Raw genomic sequence first — 20528 nt, 5'->3', positions numbered from 1 at the left:
AAACATAATGTACAACATTTTTGCCCTCCTTCTTAAATTAGGCTTTACTTCTTTTTTTAAAGGTACCATTTACCATGTGATGTCTGTAAAGGAGGTTAATGATATTTTGTAACTGTGTATCTACAGGGCAGCTGGAAACACAATTCACTTTACCACAGCTAGAAACAACTCCTGTAGTAAGTATGCTAGTTATAATCCTGAAGCACTGGATTTTCTGGTTACTAAATTTGTACATTGCACAAGTGTGTGTACAAAGATGGGAAATCTTCATATGTTTCTCACTTTATAGTAACAGCATTCTTAAATAAATGGCATAATGCATCTCTAAGTCATCCTTTTAATAAAAGAAAAACAGAAAGTCTGGAGAATACATAAGTTAATATCACCAATGTCTTCATTTTCTTGCATCAGAAGCAGACTTCCGATTAATGACTTTGAAGAGAACATCAGATTTTGGGCAAACTTTTCGGGTGCTAAAAGAACGTGTCCACTCCTTTGGACTGTGGGGTCGTTTTTTGCTTGCTTCTGTAGTGGAGTTGGTGAGTAGGGGCAAAGATGTTTGGAGATCTAGGGGCATATTTACTAAAATAGAAAATATCCCTTTTGGTGCTCCAATTCTGTTTCACCACTATTTTTCACCAAAAGTGATTTTACCAGGTCCAGACAGGGGAACTATCATTTTAAAGGTGCAGCAGCTATATTATCAGCTCATTATCTACATCATATCCTTTATGCTAATATCCCCCATATATTATTGCATTAATTTGCTAGCATTATTAACCATTACAATTCTGTGGGGTGATTTTAAGTCTTTGCCATCTCTGTAACAATATTTGCCATTTGAACAATATGCTGGCATAAATACATGTATTTTTTTTTAAGCACACCCTTCACCAAAATAACAGCCCTGGGTGCAGGTCAAAAAATTGACATATAGAGAAAGAGTACCGCACACTCAGGGACTTGAAAAAGAAAAAAAATTTATTGAAAAAACTCTGTTTCAAGTACAAACAGTACTCTTCTTCAGGGACAAACCAACAGATTGAATGCAAACACACAATTTAAGTACCCGCCCACAAAAATGGTGCCAAAAAGTGACCCTGGTAACCATAGCAACCACTGTAAACAAACAGCATGGAGAAAAGAAGCAAAAAGAGGCAAAGAAATATAATAAAATGGAGTGAAAATAGGTGAAACTATAGTGTTTCAGTTAAGTGTAAGTGGTTATTAGGTTTAGACACATGTATCAAGTGAAAGAATGTTGCAAGAAGTATCTAAACATTAAAGTATAGGGAACAAGTTTCATACAACATATCAGACATAAACAGAGCAACAACAGCAGGACTCAAGGCAAATCAGGTAAGACTAGTATCGAATCGCCCACATAAACTCCTAAAGGACATCATGCGTGTCTGAAACACTGTAACAGTGTGTGGTCTCTCAATCATCATTTGGAGCGAATTGCGTCATTTGCATAAGCAGTGCCCAATCATGGACGCACCAAATCACTATTTTATATATAGTAAATATGCTATGATGCCTAGAAAACTTGTCTAGCACATTGACACAGACTTCAGCAGAGAAAGACAAACTGGAATTTAAAAGTTTAGTAAATATGCCTCCTAGAAATAAGGATTAGAGAGAAGCCAGTAAATAAACCTACTTCCTCAAATCTCTCTCTTGTTATAGGATGGACTAAAGAGGAAAATTCATGTTTCTCAGAATCAAGGGAATACATGGAATGTGGCTCAGCTGCCAGCTGTGACATATGAACAATTCTACTCTGTGTTGGCAGCTACCGATGACATGGTGTTTATCCATGTGGATGATGAAGGAGGTGAGCTGAAATATATAATAAAAAAAAAAAAAAAAAAAATATATATATATATAACGCAATTTATAGTATTTACCATTATGGAAAATTATAAGTGATTTATGGCAGGCAGTGGGTCTTTTAAATAGTATTACAAATAATGTCAGCCATGCAGTCAAATCTGTGATTGTGACTGTACAGATATGGGACCTGGAATCCAGAATGCTCAGGACCTGAGGTTTTCCAGATAAGGGATCTTTCCATAATTTTGATCTTCATAACTTAAGTCTGCTAAAAATCATTTAAATATTGAATAAACCCAATAGGCTTGTTTTGCCTCCAATATGGATTAATTATATCTTAGTTGGGATCAGGTGCAAGGTACGGTTTTATTATTACAGAGAAAAGGAAATCATTTTTAAAAATTAGAATTATTTGCTTATAATGGAGTCTATGGGAGATGGCCTTTCCGTAATTTGTAACGTTCTGGATAAGGGATCTCATACCGGTACAAGGTGAAAAAAGCAAAGAATTTTAAAATCGGCCAAAGACATCAAAGCTGTATGGTAACAAGTCTAATCAAGGGACTTTGTGTTTACTGTATTTTGTGTTTTTTACTGAATTCGTTTAATTTTTTTTTTCAAGTTAATACATAAAACCAATGTATGCATATAATAACAAAATTAGGACATATTTCTTTCTTTAGGAGGGCGGTGATGCTGCTGTAGGCTTTTATTGTGATTGACTTCCTTATAACCTCTCTAATTTCTCAGCATGTTCACAGAAGGGCCAAAGGTTGCATTTTCCAGCATCATGACTCCTTAAGGGAGGTAGTTTTACTCATAGCATGAGGGTTGCAAAAATAATTTTGAGAGAAAATGTTCTTTTTACCCTTTGTATATTTTTCATTTGCATTTTTTTAAAATTTATGTTGGAATTAACTTTTGGTATTTCCTACAGACACTGGATGCGGTACTATATACACATCAGATGACCGCGGTATTTTATATTCAAAATCACTGGAGCGCCATCTGTATACAACAACAGGAGGGGAGACTGATTTTACCAATGTGACATCCTTGCATGGAGTCTTCATTACCAGTGTTCTTTCTGAAGGTTAGGCTACGAGGATGCATGACACTTTTTAAAATTTGTTTTTGGGTGGCCCGTATTTCCTTTTATCTAGGGATCATAGCCTGTTTGATGAAAATTGATTTTTTTTTTTTAAAGGAAATAAATTTTTTATTATTTTTTGGCTCCCACTAGACAACTCTATCCATTCTGTGATCACTTTTGATCAGGGGGGTGAATGGAGTCCCCTAAGGAAGCCTGAAAACGCACAGTGTGACTCAACAGCTAAAGATAAGGAGCAGGTGAGATATATTTTCTTTCATACTATAGGCTTTTACCATCTTGGTGCTACAGCACATGGAGCGTTTGCTCCACTTCGCTCTGCCTGTAGTTTTCAGTTAGACGGCGAGAAGCGGATCCACTCTAATACACCCCTATTTTTAGCTGCATTAGGGCTGTGACAGATGGGTAGATTAAGTCGCTGTGCAACTAATCTCCCCAATATGCCATCCCTTCGGCTAGAATGTAAATCGCTGGTGGGATGGCATAAGTGGCGCCGAAATCACCAAAGTTTCCTCTCAAGCGTAGCGACTAATCCTCCTCGTCTGTCACAGCCCTTAACAGACACAGCTTTTGCCATGGAACATAGTCGAAGCATAGATCATCCCAAAAATGTCTTTCGCTGCCTGCTGACAACATTTTAAAGTGATACTGACGCCAAAAAATTTCTTTTAAAAACATGAACCTATTTCCAAACCTACCTATAGGTCATGCTGACTGTTTTTTCCTAAAAGTCCTGTTTCTCTACATAAATCCTACTGAAGATCCTGAACCCGACTGTCTGGCACCCCGACTGTAGCTTCTCAATCTGTCAAAAGGACTACGTCATAAACTGGGAGGATTCAGCTTGCTGTTTGCTTCAAAGAGTTCCCCCTCCCTCCCTCGCATTGTGAACTAGATAGCAGGCAGGCTTGATCTTTTCATTGCCTGTCTGCTTCAAAGGGCTGCCCCCCCCCCCTTCTGCTGTCCCGTGTCTGCTTGCTTCTAAGGCTCTCCCTCCCCATTACACATAGACAACAGAGCTGAGCTTGTCACACACCGGCTGAAAGCAGAAGGGGCGTTGCAGGTTTGTGATTGGGCATATTTATTCACTTGGGAGGCATTTAAATTAAAACCCGGAAGAGGGGAACAAACATGGCTGCTCTGTGGGTCTGTAATTTGTGCTACCATAATTATGAAGCGAAAAAACCTTGCAGACTTAGTTTAGGAATTTAAAGCTGATACAAATTAAAACACAACAGCATTTGTAAAAAAAAAAAATTAAGTGGCTGTCAGTATCACTTTAAAAAGAAATAAAAAAAATTCTCTGGGGTGACAATATATTAAACATCCTGTGGTGAATTCAGTTTGCTAATATCTAAAATGTTCTGGACCAGGAAATTTGTAGTGCAGCACCAAGTCCCGTTTTTCCTACCTTTTCCCAGGCAGGCATTTACAGACTTGGACTGTGCATTAAAGTAAAATCTTTGGATTTTGCTGTACAGTACATGTGCAGGGCTAAGCCTGCACTATTATTCTGAACCTGTGTGGAATTGGACTGCATTATCATATGCAACACAATCACAATCTTTAGAGAGTCTTGTAACAGTAATTATTGTTATTAGTTGTATTAATAATAATAACATGTTTCTCACTGCAATCCCCTGCATAAATATAAAGCACCAACATACTACACAATGCTGTACAATAAATGGGTCTATATATATTGGAACATACAGAATTACATACCAAAAGAAAAAATAACCCATACAAGAGGTAAAAAAGGGGCCTGCCCAACCAGTAAGAAATATTTCCTGTTCTTACTGATCGTGCTTTCCTAGACCAGTCTATCTTCTTGCGCGATAGATTTTTGAACCAAGGGTATAATATTAGCTTATTATCCCAAGCTTTCATTAAGGCCTTACGTATGGATAGGTCAAGTTTGCTTGTAAACTATAGGGACTCTCGTGGAACTAGTACCAAGCGTGATGAATGTCCACCAACTTTTATAACTGCTTTCAGCAATCAGTTTTATAAAATCAGGCAAATAATAAATTATTTTATTCCTGTTCTCTACAATGATCCTGATTTGGCATCAGTTTTGCAAGATGGTTGTAAAGTGGTAGCACGGAGGGCTCCCACTTTGGGTAATTTACTGTCTCCTACTTTGTGGCGATCTAAGCCCTTGAAAACCACTTGGCTGAATACTAAGGGGACTTATCGTTGTGGCGCTCGCAGATGTGTGACTTATGCCCATATAAAGCAGTCTACTAGTTTTTGCAGCACGGTGACTGGGAAATCATATAATATGTATTTTTATGTTAACTGCAATACACATTTATCTTTGAACTTGTTCTAAGTGTGGAGTTCAGTATGTCGGCTGCACAACCCGTTCTTTAAAAAGTAGGATGCGTGAACGCATCAGACACATTGTAGCGAAAGACAGTAGCAGCCCAGTAGCTAGACATTTCACACATTGTTGCAGATCCGAGGTATTGTTTTTACAGATTCAAGCAATAGACAGGATTATTCCAGATGAGAGACGTACTGACATGTATGCGAGGCTCTTAATTCCGTTTTTGACATTAGTTGCTATGTTTAGCCTCATGAGTTTTTTGTCTTGTACTTTCTCTCATTTATTAATATTTATTTCATAGTATTTATCATATTTATTAACTTTATAATTTAATATATTTACAAACATACGTATAAATTAATTGATTTTGCTTTTCATTGATTGGCATCTATTATACAATATTAAATTTATAGATCATTTAATTTGATATATTTACAAATAGCAAATGCATTGGTTGGATTCTTTTCAGTGATTTTTTTTTTTTTTGTAATTTGGGGCTTTTTTGTTTCCATTATGATTTTCTTTATCAAGTTTTTTAATTCGGAGGGCTTGTCAATCATTGTTAGTTACTGTTATTCGCTATTTAAACCCTCCTATCAGTATGTGTTTAAGCCTATGATTAAGTGCGCACGCGCATGAAACGTGTTAGAGCTCAGTTTTTAAATGCATCAATAAAGACCTGCTTTTAGTGAGTGACGGAGTGCTTGGAGTTCTTTGTTTGTGTGCAGATTCTTTCCCTCCAGCTACGGGTTTGGGGCCCTGAGCACCCGGACAATTCTGTGACTCTGGTGAGCGGATTTGAATTTGTTTGACTTTCATGGGTCTCTGTTTTTCATATTGCACTGGCGTTAAATTTCCGGGTGTATAAACCCCGAACCTATTTGTAATCAGAGCCCCTGATATTTTAATATGCTTTTTTTGATTGAATATAACTTAGATATATAGTGTTATTGTTACTTTGGTGTTCTGTTCTTTCACTGGGCTTAACTTTTAGGGCCCTTACACACAAGCACCCTTGCCTGAATCTTTCATATATTCCACCTCAGGGGAATGCAGTGAAAAACACAGCCCTATATTTTCTATTAGTTTACGCTCACTGTGGCAAAGAAAAATGCTGAACACAGACGAGACACATCCTGCATGTGGCATTTTCCTATGTCACTGTGAGCATGATCAATAAGGAAATATAGGACTGCGCTAAATCCTGCATTCCCCTGTACTAAAACACATAAAACATCCAACACGGGGAAAGCAGGAGTAAACAATTTGTGTGTAAGAGCTTGGTATTAGGCTGAGATACTGAGCTTTTTTTTTTTTTTTAAATGTGAAAATATATGTTAAAAGTTTTTTTTCTTTAATATTAGGGGCATAGGGCACAGGCTACAACTGATGCCATTTAAAATTTAACTTTTATGTTTTAATGTATTGGATTAGATTGTGTTTCCACAATATGAGTGTTACAGTGCAGGTTGCCACTCATGGTAATCTCTTTCCATCACAGTGCAGTCTACATATACATGCTCAGTACAGCATTTCCCAGAGATTGCCAGTGCCCATGCCACCCTTGTCTGAACCTAATGCTGTGGGGATCGTCATTGCTCATGGTAAGTATTTCAGAGGGGTGGAGCTTATGGAAAACAAATAAAATAGATTGGATTCTAATCTTTTTTTTTTTTCTTTTTGCCATACACCAGGTAGTGTGGGAGATGCAGTATCAGTTTCTCGCCCTGGAGTGTATCTTTCTGATGATGGAGGGTACTCCTGGAGCAGAGTGCTGGATGGGCCTCACCATTATGCTATTCTGGATTCTGGAGGACTCATTGTGGCTGTAGAACAAAATGATGATTCTGTCAACACAGTCAAGTGAGGGTTACTCCCAGATATTCTTCTTACTAAGTGTTGAATAATGACATTGAAATAACTATCATTGGCGTTAAATATTGTTGATTTGTTTAGCCACTGTCACAAAAACAGCACTGTAAGCTGCACGTGACTGTGGTTGTGGCTACAAGTGGTTACACGCTAAGGGGCATATTTATTAACACTGGAGACAAACATCACTGGTGATGTTGCTCATCGCAACATAGCTCATAGCAGATCTTTGTTTTTGTCTTGTAACTTGCAGGTGACTGTTCAAATCTAATTGCTGATTGGTTGTTATGGGCAACATCAACAATGTTAATAAATGCACCCCCAAGTCTCTCGGTCACTTTTCACACATGTTAGATCAACGCCTGAGGCCTAAAAACATACCAACACCCAGAGAATTTCCTTGCTGCCACCATCTATCATTAACAGGTGATAGGATCTAAATATGATTCTTTCCCTGCTCTCTATAACAGGTAACATTTTACTTTACAACAATGTAGCAAACACTCTTTCTCACCATATCAGGGTTAGGTGCTATTAATGCAAAAAGTACTCAAGCGGGGTTAAATTACATTCATATTTATATATAATGTAACAAAAACATATAGTGCATCTATCTATGTTATATTACAAAATAGACATACATAAAGAAAATATGGAATTTAAACAGTAAATAAAATAAAAAGTTTTAGGTCAGTTTCTGCAATATAATAGTGGTACTTTCCAGTACCAAATATTATAATGCAAATATGGGCGTGCTGTGATCCATATGTCAGTGATCAGATAGAAAGCAAATCTGAGGGATGTTTCTTGTTTCAGTCCCTTAGGATCCAACCCTCCTAACTGGTGGGTAAAGGCTGACCCTGTTTGGTATCATTAGGAAAGCATAACCAATATATATAAGGGGGTGAACCCTATATCAAAGGGGATATTGATCCTTTGCTATAACCCATCTATTTTTTTTTATAACTGCCCCCCTGCAGCTGTAGGTTTACAGCTCCTTTCCTTTGATCAACCATTCAAAAGAACTGACTGGCCCAACTTCCTTGCCCAAATGGTGTGACTCCAGATTCTTTTTGGCCAGATAGATTAGATTTGGTCAGATAGATACATTTTTTCTCCGTTCCTTGCTGGAGTGTCTTATTAAGGGCCCTTTGTGTGTAAGCCAACTCTAAAATATATAATAAATATGCCCTTGAATGTTCCCTGTTCCCTTCACAGTGCAAGAGCAATACTGCCCTACCATCACAGTTCAAATCACTTTGGAATTCCAGAACTAAACCTGATCCTTAATTTAGTTGTGTATATTCCACTTATAGTCCTCAATACAAGGCTATAAAGAATATTGTTAATAATAGTCTAACGATACTTAAAACTGATCCTATCCTGAGAAAAATCCTTGATAATGGCGTTGAAAAGCGTCCGAATGCATTTTTTTCGTTATGATCTTTTTTTGCGATTTTTTTCTCGAATTGTCGCAACTTTTTCGTCACTGTCACCATTTTTTTGCGTATTGACGTGACTTTTCGGCGCCGTCGCGAAATAATCGTACTGTCGCGCCGAGTACGAAAGTTTGGGATTCATTCAAGCTTCAGTATTGTGACTTTCCTTGGGCCAGGTTGGAGCTGCAGAGTGCCATTGAGTCCTATGGGAGGCTTCCAAAATCATGCAAAGTCGCAAAGGTTTGCCCGCCGTTTACGAGCGCTCAATACGAAAAAGTCACGACAATTCATGGAAAAGTTGTGACGGCGACGCAGAAATTGCAAAAAATACGAAAAAGTTACAGAATGGTCGTTTCCAATCCGATTTTTTCCCATTTGGGATTCGGATTCATGGATTAGTAAATGTACCCCTAAGTATGTTATCTACTTACTTACATGTACTAAATGTAAAAAACAATATGTGGGCCAAACTAGCAGAAAACTCAAGGACAGAATCAAAAATGTTATTCCACAGTAGCAAAGCACTTTAATGACTGTTCCAATAGATCTCTGTCCTATTTAAATATCATAGGGATTGATAGAGTAATCCCAGGTCCTCGAGGGGGAGACATCATTCAGACTGTAATAAGAAAAGAAACCAAATGGATTTTTTTTCTCAAAACCAGACAACCGAATGGTTTAAATTTTGAATATGATGTAACCTGTTATGTATAATAATTGTGTTCTTAACTTGCCTATAATATTGGATTTTCACTCTCACAATTGAGATTTAAGTTTCAATAAGTTCAATAATCAAAATAAATTCCAATAAAATTAGGATTTATCAATCTTACTGAACAAATACATGCACGGAATCAGTATGCGAGATGCCAGGCTCCCCCCTACTGCCTCCTCTAGCAGGGTCACCTAGAGAAGTAATCACTCATTAATGCCTTGCTTCTCAACCTGTCTATCAAAAGGAGCACATCATAAACTGAGAGGATTCAACTTGAGGTTTACTTCAAGGAGCTCCCTCCCTCTTCACCTCAATAGCATGCAGGCTTGATGTTCCGTTGCCTGCCTGCCTGCTTCAAACAGTTCCATTCCTGCCTGCTTGTAAAGGCTCTCCCTCCCCCTCCCCATTAGACACAGACACCGAAGCTGAAAGCAGGGAGCGTGTGATGTCACGCCAGGGGGCGGGGCAAGGAACCAGGAAGGAGCGGAGCACAGAAGAGCACACAGGGAATCAGGTAGCAGAGGGTGTTAATTGGAGCGACTCGAGTATAAGCCGAGGGTTAATTTTTCAGCACATTTTGGGAGCTGAAAAACTTGGTTAATACTCGAGTATATACGGTATGTTGTAAATGTTAGTTATCCTATGATTAAGTACCCTATTGGTACGAAACGCGTAAGGCTTTTGTTTTTTTTTTAAACACAAGATTATTTGCCCCAAGTTTTTAAAGGAGAAGAAAAGGAGTAGCTAGAATAGGCGGTGACAGTGTGTTAGGCACCTCCCAGTTATTATACCTCCGAACTAGGCACGGGGTGCTGTTATTCTTGATCCCTGTATCAGCAATCCCTTATGGCTGCCCTGGCTGTTTTGGATTTGGCAAAGGGTTTCGGGTAAATCCTAATATGCAAATTTGAATTTCTGGGAGAAAGAATTGTCAATTTCCAAGTAACGTGGTCTAAATTCATCTTTCTACCAGGCACTTGAATTGTACCAAAAAAGGCTTGGATTCGGCAGACTCCCAAACCGAATAGTGTATCCCTACTTCGCATTAAATATATAATATTCTCCCTAAATTTTGTACTTAAGGTTCATGGAACATATTCTTAAATGACATGTAAACCCCCCACACACAAATGTAATCAGTGAACAGCCTCTTTTCAAAACCTGCCACTGGTTGTCCAGAGGTTAATAGTAAAGGTAGGCATACACGGGCCAATTGTAGCTGCCGATATCTGTCCCTTGTTCCCTTTACCAAAGAACAATATAGGAAAGTATGCTTTCATCGTTTTGCATATATAACTTTTTTTTTAGTTTTGTTTCTTTAATCATATAAAGATATGCGAACGCTTTGTAATTCAACGTGTATCTGATAAAAATCAGGTTGTTAATACAACCTCAGGCTTTTCCTATGTAAATATATGGTAGTATAGGTATGAGACCTGTATCCAGAACGCTCAGGAGTCTATTGGATATGGCCTTCAAAGCTTTCTGGATAGCAGGTTTCCGGGTAACAGATCCTATAACTGTACTATATATCTGTTCAAATGAGAGAAAACCTCATTCACACTATACACCAGAAAATGTGAACTGAGGTGTGCCCTGATGAAGTCCTGGGCACTGCAGAAGTTCTTTCTTTCGGTACTTGTGATACATGTCCTGTACCGCATATCTAATTGGGTTTTTTTTAATTATGTTTTTATATTTGCATAGTTCAAGTTCATAGTTCATACATCAGTAATGAGTGTTATTCATTTTTCAGCCTTCTGAATACATTTATAGCTTCAGTATTTTCATTTGATAAGGAAAAATGTGCATACTCGGCATCCAAAAATTAAGGCATTTTGAACATGCTTAATTCTTTAGCGAACACCAGGGGACCCAGGCACTCACCCCCTTTTTACTTATAATTTTTTTGAAATGCATAGTATTCATAGCATTTACATGCCTTTTTTTCTTCTTTAGATTACATTTGGCCTGTTTTTCCCCAGGAAATTATGCACAATAGTCTGTGCATACTTTGCAAATTTGCTGATTTTCTGTCTACATTGAACTGAATTTCTAAACAGTACATTGCTTTGTTTTACAACAGACTTTCTGCAGGTGCAAAACAGTACAACCTTTCACACTATCTTAGAATTTGCCAAGATAAAGGCTTTAAGGGGATGTAAACCCAAAAAACTACATTTTGCCTAATAAAAGAAAATTTAATTTCTTTTTTCCATCAGCAATATACTGTGGTTTTGACTGACAGACCACAGTATGTTGTTAGTAAAAACACCTCTAGAATCCTAAGACTGAGTACAGGCTGTGTGCTTGCTCGGCTAACATATGACTGCATTGCTAAATTCAATTCTAGCTACATTATCAAGTTCACAGATCACACAACAGTATATCTGTTTTGACAATTAGTTTCAAGAGACAGAACTTGTAGTTTAGAAAGGGACACAAAAATACTACTTTCAGTTGCAATTCTGTTTTTGTTGTGGATATATATTGGAAAGTTGCTTAGAATGTAAATTAACATTTTTTTGTCTTTAATGAATGTAATTAAAAGCTGTCCTCTTTATAACCCATATATTAATTAATCTGGCTCATCATTTTTTCAATAACCGCTTTATTTTGTAAATCCTCATCATCTTAGGGCTGCATTTTTAGATCAGTTCCATTTATATGGCTACAATAAGATGTATTTATCCCCATGAGAGACTTAAATCCGATACACTAAATTTAGCTACAGTTAGACCATCTGACACTGGCAAAGATTAAAGTGAAGTAGAAGTATAGAAGCCTTCTTTTTAATTATGCTGTTTTCTAGGTCTGTTCATTGTTACCAAGCTGTAATATTTTACTGTTTTCCTTCAGGTTCTCCATAGATGAGGGCCAGTGCTGGTTCTATTACAAGTTCACGAATGATTCTTTCATATTTACTGGCCTAGCATCTGAGCCAGGTGCTCTTTCTCTGAATGTGACCATATGGGGATATCAGCCTGGTGTTATTCGCCACATCTGGATGTCTTACACTATTGATTTTGCTCATCTTTTACACAAAGACTGTGAGTCTTCTAGAATTTGGTTTTCCTGATGTTCTGTGTCATTGATACACTTCTTTTAGGGCACATTTTTTTCACTGTAGTGTATACCAGAAAAAACAGAAGCAGAATAATCAAATCACTTCCCATCATAGGTAATAGAAATTATTGTAAAAAAAGGTTGGAAAACAGATTATAGATCTTATAGATAATGGATTTTTAACTTAGAAAATTCATGGTTTTACAGTGAAAAATGGCATAAATGCTGCTGTTATTTATTGCATTTTTCTCTTGCACTTGACCACTTGTCATATGATTATACCTGTATTTAGCAAATAAGGTTAAAAAACATTTTCACATTAACATTTATTCCTCCAATCTTGTCTTATTTGTTTTACTCATGTCACCTATAATGGACTTTTGTGATGCGTGACATGGTCGTTTCTGTTCAGGTGAAGAAAAGGATTACATTTTGTGGCTGGCACACTCAACTGATCCTCAGGCACCTTTGGATGGTTGTGTTTTGGGATACAAGGAGCAGTATTTTCGGCTACGCAAATCTTCAGTGTGCCAGAATGGGCGTGATTATACAGTGAGCAAAGTACACACACCTTGTGCTTGCACCCTGGATGACTACATGTGGTACTGATGCTCGTGTTTATTCATATCTTAAAACATCCAATGTAATCAGCTTAAAGGACACCTCCAGAGATATCCAATCTCTTTTCTTTCTTGTCAGCGATTTTGGTTATTATCGTAACGAGAATGAATCAGAGTGTGTGGAGCAGTCAGAGCTAAAGGGACAGGAACTGGATCTGTGTGTATATGGAGAAGAAGAGAAGCTTACCACTAGTGGGTAAGTACATTGCACAGACCAAAACAATATGGCAAGGTATCATCTACTACTATTATAGAGATAATTGGTCAGATTCAGATCAATGAGAATATAGCATAAAAACTTATGGACGAGATACAGTTTTTCTCCTTATTCATTTTTAGTTTTTCCGATAGACTTAGGGGCTGATTTACTAAGACACGATTTCGAATCCGAATTGGAAAAATTCAGATTGGAAACGAACATTTTGCGACTTTTTCGGTAATTTTGCGATTTTTTTCGTATTTTTTGCGATTTTTTTCGTATTTTTTGCGATTTTTTTCGGTGTCTTTACGATTTTTGCGTAAAAACGCGAGTTTTTCGTAGCCATTGCGAAAGTTGCGCAAAGTCGCGATTTTTTCGCAGCGTTAACACTTGCGCGCAAAGTCGCGCCTTTTTCGTAGCGTTAAAACTTAAAAGGCGCGACGTTTCGCGCAAGTTTTAACGCTACGAAAAAATCGCGACTTTGCGCAACTTTCGTAATGGCTACGAAAAACTCGCGTTTTTACGCAAAAATCGTAAAGACGCCGAAAAAATTGCAAAAAATACGAAAAAATCGCAAAATTACCGATCATTACGAAAAAACCGCAATCGGACGCATATGGCCCATTCGTGGGTTAGTAAATGTGCCCCTTAGAGTTTTAATGTGGTAAACAGTGAGATAAGTTTTGTTAAGTTTAGGTAAGTATATATATATATATATATATAACAATACTGTCACTGCACTCATCCATAGTGCGAACCCCGGAGCACACGGGTTATTTGCAAAAAAGTGTATTAAAAAGAATCACATATGCGACGTTTCGGACAAAACACATGCCCTTTATCAAGCCTGTAATAACGCGATCCATCCAGTGAATCGCATTTAAAGGGATATACAGGAAATGACATCATAGACTAAGCGTTCCCATAGCGATTCATTTCAAGTCATAGTATACATTTTACATATACAGGACGTTGTCAGTCAAATAGCAGCATCTTATATAGAAAAAATGTGCAGTTGCATACAAATACTTACAAAAAGAGAAACAAATCATAATCCCTGTTCAATCCAATAGGAAAAAGCGATTGTAATTTATTAATCCACCACACCTCCCTTTGTTTCAGCCTAAATTCCCTGTCACCTCCTCTTTTTAGAGGTGGTATAGATTCCAATACCATGAACCTGAGCTGTTCTGCAGTGTGGCCCTTTTCACAAAAATGCTTAGACACCAGTAATGTAGTATTTCCAAGATTAATAGTTGATCGATGTTGTCATATACGGGATTTTACCATCTGTGTGGTCTCACCCACATAGATGAGACCACACGGACAGATCAACACATAAATTGCATATTTTGTTACACATGTGAAGTGCCCCCGTAATTGTACCTTTTGAGGCACCCCCTATGATATCATACCGTAGAGGGAGAACTACACTTTTCTAGGAGCAAAAAGGAAGTTGTTTTGTGCATCCAAAAACAGGTCAGAAGGTACAATTATGGTTGTAAATGTGATTCACTGGATGGATCGCGTTATTACAGGCTTGATAAAGGGCATGTGTTTTGTCCGAAACGTTGCATATGTGATGTGATTCTTTTTAATACACTTTTTTGCAAATAACCCGTGTGCTGCATCTTTTTCAAGTTTTATATATATATATATAATCTATATATTATTGTTACTGGTGTAAGAGTGCTGCATTACGTGACTAAAAAGTCTAATGAACTGTATAGTATATATGAAAATGTTGCTGTAAAGTATTTTTTATTTTAAACTGTTTTTTAGAGAATGCTATGTTTTGGTAAAGAAAGAATTATACTGTTTAGAACTGCGAACAATTTAAATAATTGATCCTTTACTGTGACCCAAAATTGTGTTACTCTGCTATAGAGGTTGGGTTTCAGTCATTCATCTAGGAAAATTTTACTGATAGAGATAAAAATATTTGTTTTTAAACCAAATTTTGGGTCGCAACATAATTTGTGTCCCCTGAAAAAAGAGGTTATGAATTACCTAAATTCTTGGTAACTTGTGGAAGTTCTGCAGTACAGAACAAATTATGCAGGTGACTGAAACCCTTTTATTCAGGAAACCAGTATGGAGAATTCTCTTCATTACAGCTAGGAAAAAGCATTGATTTTAAGCAAATAATTCTAATTTTCTTTAAAGGTGAATTATTATATGAACACGTGTAATATAAGGTTCATCTCATGGAAATTAAAAACTTGACTAGATTGTATAGCAGATGTCACATAACCATGTAACACCTCCTATATACAGTCTAATCTCAAGCATCATTTGTACAGATCTGATCTGGTGTCTCTTTACTGTCATTTTTACCCACAACATGTAGTTATCGAAAGATTCCTGGAGACAAGTGTACTGGAGGAGTACAATTTAAGCGAATGGAGATTGACATGAAGAAGAAGTGCTTGAACGTAGAAAATACAGAGGTACAGGCCTATTGCCCATCACACAGTTAACCAACCACTTGTATTGCAGTAACTAATAACTTATTCAGCATACTCTTTACCTTTTTTTTTTTTTTGCTGTACAGTTTTTCACACATGACTTTATCATGTTGAGAGAGAGAGAGAGAGAGAGAGAGAGAGATATGGGGTAACACAAAGTGGTCTATATAACTGATGCTCTACTGAATGTATTACTGCTATGTGACCCTGTTTACAGCTATTGGTTTTAACACTATGCTAATAACTAATCACAGATATTTCCTATTCCTTCTATTCCTAAGATGATTACTATTGATTAAGATACTACGATTTAAAGGCATTTATACATCATTGCTGCAAAACCAGGACATATTAGTAGAGAGCTTACCATATTTTGCTTGGGTTAAAAAAAATAAAATACAAAAATAAATGAAATATTAAAAAAAAAAAAAAAAAAAAATACATACCTTCTTCCTACTCTGTGAGGCATGTTACACTTTAGCCTAATTTAGCCTTGTTGGTACTGTGGCACTTTTATTGTGGCGCTACAAGTGTCAACCAGCAAACCTTGCATCATACAGAAAACTCTTAGGGCTCTGGCACACGGGGAGATTAGTCACCCACGACAAATCTCCCTGTTCGCGGGCGACTAATCTCCCTGAAATGCCATCCCATCGGCGCAAATGTAAATCGCCGGTGGGATGACAGTGAAATCGCAGAAGTTGCCTTGAGAGGAAACTTCCGTGATTTCACTGAAATCGCGCCACCGCATATGCCATCCCATCGACGATTTACATTTTCGCCGATGGGATGGCATTTCGGGCAGATTAGTCGCCCACGAACAGGGAGATTTGTCGCAGGGGCGACTAATCTCCCTGTGTGCCAGAGCCCTTATGTGCAAGCAGTAAAATTAGTAATTTAGCTAAAGGAGCAGAACTGGGATTATATTACCAAACACATTAATGATCTGCCAGTTTTGACACTGGCCAGTGAACTACATTTGTGCACTAGACTTTAGATTATACATAAAATTAGCTTATTATCACGACCCAATTTTCTTTGAAAAGGGTTTGATTGTTAAAGGAACAGTAACACTAAAAAATAAAAATGTTTTAAAATAATTAAAATATAATGTACTGTTGCCCTGCACTGGTAAAAGTTGCGTGTTTGCTTCAGAAAGACTACTGTAGTTAATAGAAATAGCTGCTGTGTAGCCATGGGGGCAGCCATTTAAATTGAAAGAAGGAGAAAAGGCACAGTTTACATAAGAAGATACCAGATAAACTGTGTAGAATACAATGGGAATACTACTAATGGCTACTTATCTGTTATCTGCTTAGTAACCTGTGCCTTTTCTCCTTTTTTCAATTTAAATGGCTGCCCCCATGGCTACACAGCAGGGTATTTATATAACTTCAGTAGTGTTTATGAAGAAAACACGCAACTTTACCAGTGCAGAGCAATAGTATATAATATATTAATTATTTTTATACACTTTCATTTTTTGGTATTACTGTTCCTTTTAAAGCCATTATGTCGGCTATCTGTAAGTGATCAGTGACTTCTGGGAAGTGAGTCAGACTTCTGCAGCCTTGCTGTGAGTTGCAGCGAATAAATTACCCAAAACTTCTATCTCTAAACTAAAGTGATGAACTTCATTTATGGCCCTCTCTCCATTCATCTTCCATTCTATCACTCAAGCCAGTGCTGGGTTGCAAGTAGGCGACGCAACACCCAGATAATGGTTTTAATTTCAAACTGCAGAGCTGTAAAACAAATGGTTAAATGTTGCAGATACCACAAAGAGTACCACTGACTGAATCATAAATAAAAATTAATTTTAAGGCATTTCCATGTCAGCAATTTGTTGGACCTATGACACAGAAAATGTTAAACTAATTTAAAACAAAATCTTTGTATTAAGTGTGAGTACTATTGTTGTTCTAATTGCAATTTCTCTTAAGGTGCACACTTCAAGTTTAGTACTGGTATTCCTCTCCGTGGCTTTTGTTATGCTTGTTGCAGTCATCGCTGTTGTTCTGATAATTAAGAAACATGTCTGCGGTGGGAGGTGAGGACAAGGAGTCATTTGTGTGTATGAGATAAGATGCTTAACACTTTAAGAGCCATTGTTATGACTCTTCCTACTACCACCTTAACTTGGGGTATTTTACTTAAAACACACAGGTTCCTGGTACACAGATATTCTATTCTGCGGCAGAACATGGATTCTCAGGGTGATGATCCATTGGACTCTGACTTTGGGCCACCTCATAGGGGATCTGGTTTCCATGATGACTCAGATGAGGTTAGAGAAGGATTATAGAACATCCTATGATTCATTAATGGCTTTTATTAATTTAAGCCAACCACCTAACATTCTATATCTTTTCCTAGGACCTTTTGGAGTGACTGTTCAACCACAGGATTTTGGATAAAAATAATACGGAAAGTTCCTGATTTTATATGTATAATGGTGTAACCATGTCACTGCAAGATGAGGCTCTGTGAGCTGAAGAACACTGGCCTGAACCAAAATTCTGTTTCTCCATTTCCAGTGTGAGACTAAATGTAGATTTAAAGCTACCTTTGAAATCAGGAATGCGGGTGATGATGCAGATACATTGATAAGGTGGTGGAAATATAATGGCTAAAACATTGCAGATGTGTAGTTAATATTTAAGGTTCTACATTGCAATACTAAATGCTTGGGCAATTCCTTTTAACATTCGTGCCCTGTTTTTTTTTTCTCCACAGATCCATAAACTAGCGCTCCTATATATAGGCAACAAGCTTTCTCAGCTATGGTTGTGCTGGGTTTAGTAATCTAAGTAGAGAGAGCTGCTATGATCAATGTTTTTACTTTCTTTCAAATGTATTTAATTTCTTGGTCTCTGTCCCAGATCTGGTGAAGAACTTGAATTTCTATGTGTAAAACAACTTTATCTACTTTGATTTCAAGCAATACTGTATTTTGAACACTGAATCCACGTCTCTCTCCCAGTAGGGGGAAGTCTAATTTTTAACATAAGTACTGTTGAAAAAAAAAAAAAACTACTTGGTTGGTACTAAGTGTTTTTCTCTTGGTATCTGGGGGCTTAGTTGTGATGCTGGATTGCCCAAAGAAAGAGATGCAAAAATGATCTTTATTCCTAATATATAGGAGATAAGGACCTCATAATGAGATGTGAACTTATGATACATGAAGTACTTTGATCACTGCTAGCATTGATTTAAAATGTTGTACTGGAAAGATTTGGTGACAATCTTTTGCATTTCCATTGGTGTAAAGTGACCCATAGCATTCTAAGGTATTTTAATTACTGCTTTTAAGTTAGTCATATTGCCTTGTGTGCCATAGCCATATCTATTAAAACTTGTAAATCAAGCCATAGATTCCAGATAATGTTGTATAAACTAATGTTATTGAGTTTTTTCTTGGTGAGGGTCAACTTTAAAACACAGGGATCTGGAGCCATCTGTGTAAACACATTTGCTGTATTGTTCTGCTGTGTTCCACACTGCAGGGCAGCCCATGAATAAACTGCTGTCATGTTTTCCAGTAGGTCAGCATCCACAGGAATAGAGATCAGAGTGTAAAAAAAACGAGCAAGAGCAATTTTTATTTCATTCAGCCTTGATCTGTGTTTTCGTGGGTACAGGCCTATTTGGGCAATAATGCATGCAGCTAATATATCCATTGCTGTGTTGTGTGTATGAAGTATGTGGTTTCTGAAAAATGGTTGTATATTTGTAGGCCAGTTACTTGAAAGACTTAATCTGTATATTGCGGTACATCTGTAAAAAATAAATGAAAAAGTAAATAAACTTGTTAAGATTTTGCTTGTGCTTGTCATAATAACTCCTAGGGAAACAGACTAATTTTCACCTTAGCTCTAACTGTCCTTTAGCTAATGTAAGCATCAGAGGAAGAAGTAGTAATCTCCGCTGCATGCTGGCTAATGCGCGTAGCTTGTCGGGTAAAATAGGGGAGCTGCAGGCTATTGCATGTATTGAAAATTATGATTTAATTGGTATCACTGAGACCTGGTGGGATGAAAAATGCGACTGGGCTGTGAATTTAAATGGGTATACGCTTTTTAGGAGGGACAGAGGGATTAAAAAGGGTGGAGGGGTTTGTCTTTATGTAAAGTCAGATTTAAAGCCATGTAATAAAGACATTACCAATGAAAACGTTGAATCTCTTTTGGGTAGAATTTTCAGTAGGGCTGAAGGTCACAAAGAAAATGACCATTGGTGTATGCTATAAACCACCCCGTATAGATGAGGGGGATGAGTCCCAGCTACTTTTGCAAATGGAGGAGGCTTCAAAATTGGGTCAAGTTGTTATTATGGGGGACTTTAATTATCCGGACATTGACTGGAGTAATGGGGTGGCTAAGTCAGAAAAAGTTAGTAGGTTTGTAAATATGCTAAATGACAACTTTTTATTTTATTTTATTTTATTTCAGAACCTACTCGGAATGAGTCTATTTTGGACCTGGTAATATCTAATAATACTGAACTTATCTCTAACATTTGTGTGGGTGAGCATTTGGGGAACAGTGATCACAACATGGTCTCCTTTGAGATAATGCTACAGAGACAGCTCTATAAGGGAGTAACTAAAACGCTCAATTTTAGACGTGCAGACTTTGCCAGTTTAAGGGCATCTCTGCAATGTGTCAACTGGGAAAGGCTTTTCATGGGGTTAGACACAGAAGGAAAATGGAACATCTTTAAAACATTGCTTTGCAAGTATACACAACAGTATATTCCCCTTGTAAGCAAGGAGAGGCATCGCAAAGCAAAACCCTTATGGCTGAATAAAAGAGTTAAGGTCGAGGTTGGTAATAAAAAACGTGCTTTTAAAGCATTCAAGTTAGCTGGG

The 20528-nt window shown here is 37.3% G+C and overlaps 1 protein-coding gene across 1 annotated transcript in view; it reads left to right on the top strand.

Moving 5' to 3' along the window:
• The window catches only part of sort1 (sortilin 1), a 33158-nt gene extending 13679 nt beyond the window's left edge, over positions 1-19479 (top strand). The window contains exons 7-20 of the mRNA XM_018091538.2: positions 127-176; positions 412-539; positions 1690-1837; positions 2774-2929; positions 3080-3186; positions 6781-6883; positions 6974-7142; positions 12165-12355; positions 12784-12973; positions 13071-13187; positions 15541-15640; positions 17602-17708; positions 17825-17945; positions 18035-19479. Coding sequence (XP_017947027.1) covers positions 127-176; positions 412-539; positions 1690-1837; positions 2774-2929; positions 3080-3186; positions 6781-6883; positions 6974-7142; positions 12165-12355; positions 12784-12973; positions 13071-13187; positions 15541-15640; positions 17602-17708; positions 17825-17945; positions 18035-18049 — 1702 coding nt within the window. The 3' untranslated portion in view covers positions 18050-19479. The remainder of the gene's footprint in view (positions 1-126; positions 177-411; positions 540-1689; positions 1838-2773; positions 2930-3079; positions 3187-6780; positions 6884-6973; positions 7143-12164; positions 12356-12783; positions 12974-13070; positions 13188-15540; positions 15641-17601; positions 17709-17824; positions 17946-18034) is intronic.
• The last annotated feature ends 1049 nt before the right edge of the window (positions 19480-20528 follow it).

This window comes from Xenopus tropicalis, chromosome 2 (genome assembly GCF_000004195.4).
Source record: "Xenopus tropicalis strain Nigerian chromosome 2, UCB_Xtro_10.0, whole genome shotgun sequence".
In the NCBI taxonomy this organism is placed as follows: domain Eukaryota; kingdom Metazoa; phylum Chordata; class Amphibia; order Anura; family Pipidae; genus Xenopus; species Xenopus tropicalis.
The sequence above is the reverse complement of the archived record's forward strand: the minus strand, read 5'-3'. Positions and strand labels throughout refer to the sequence as shown.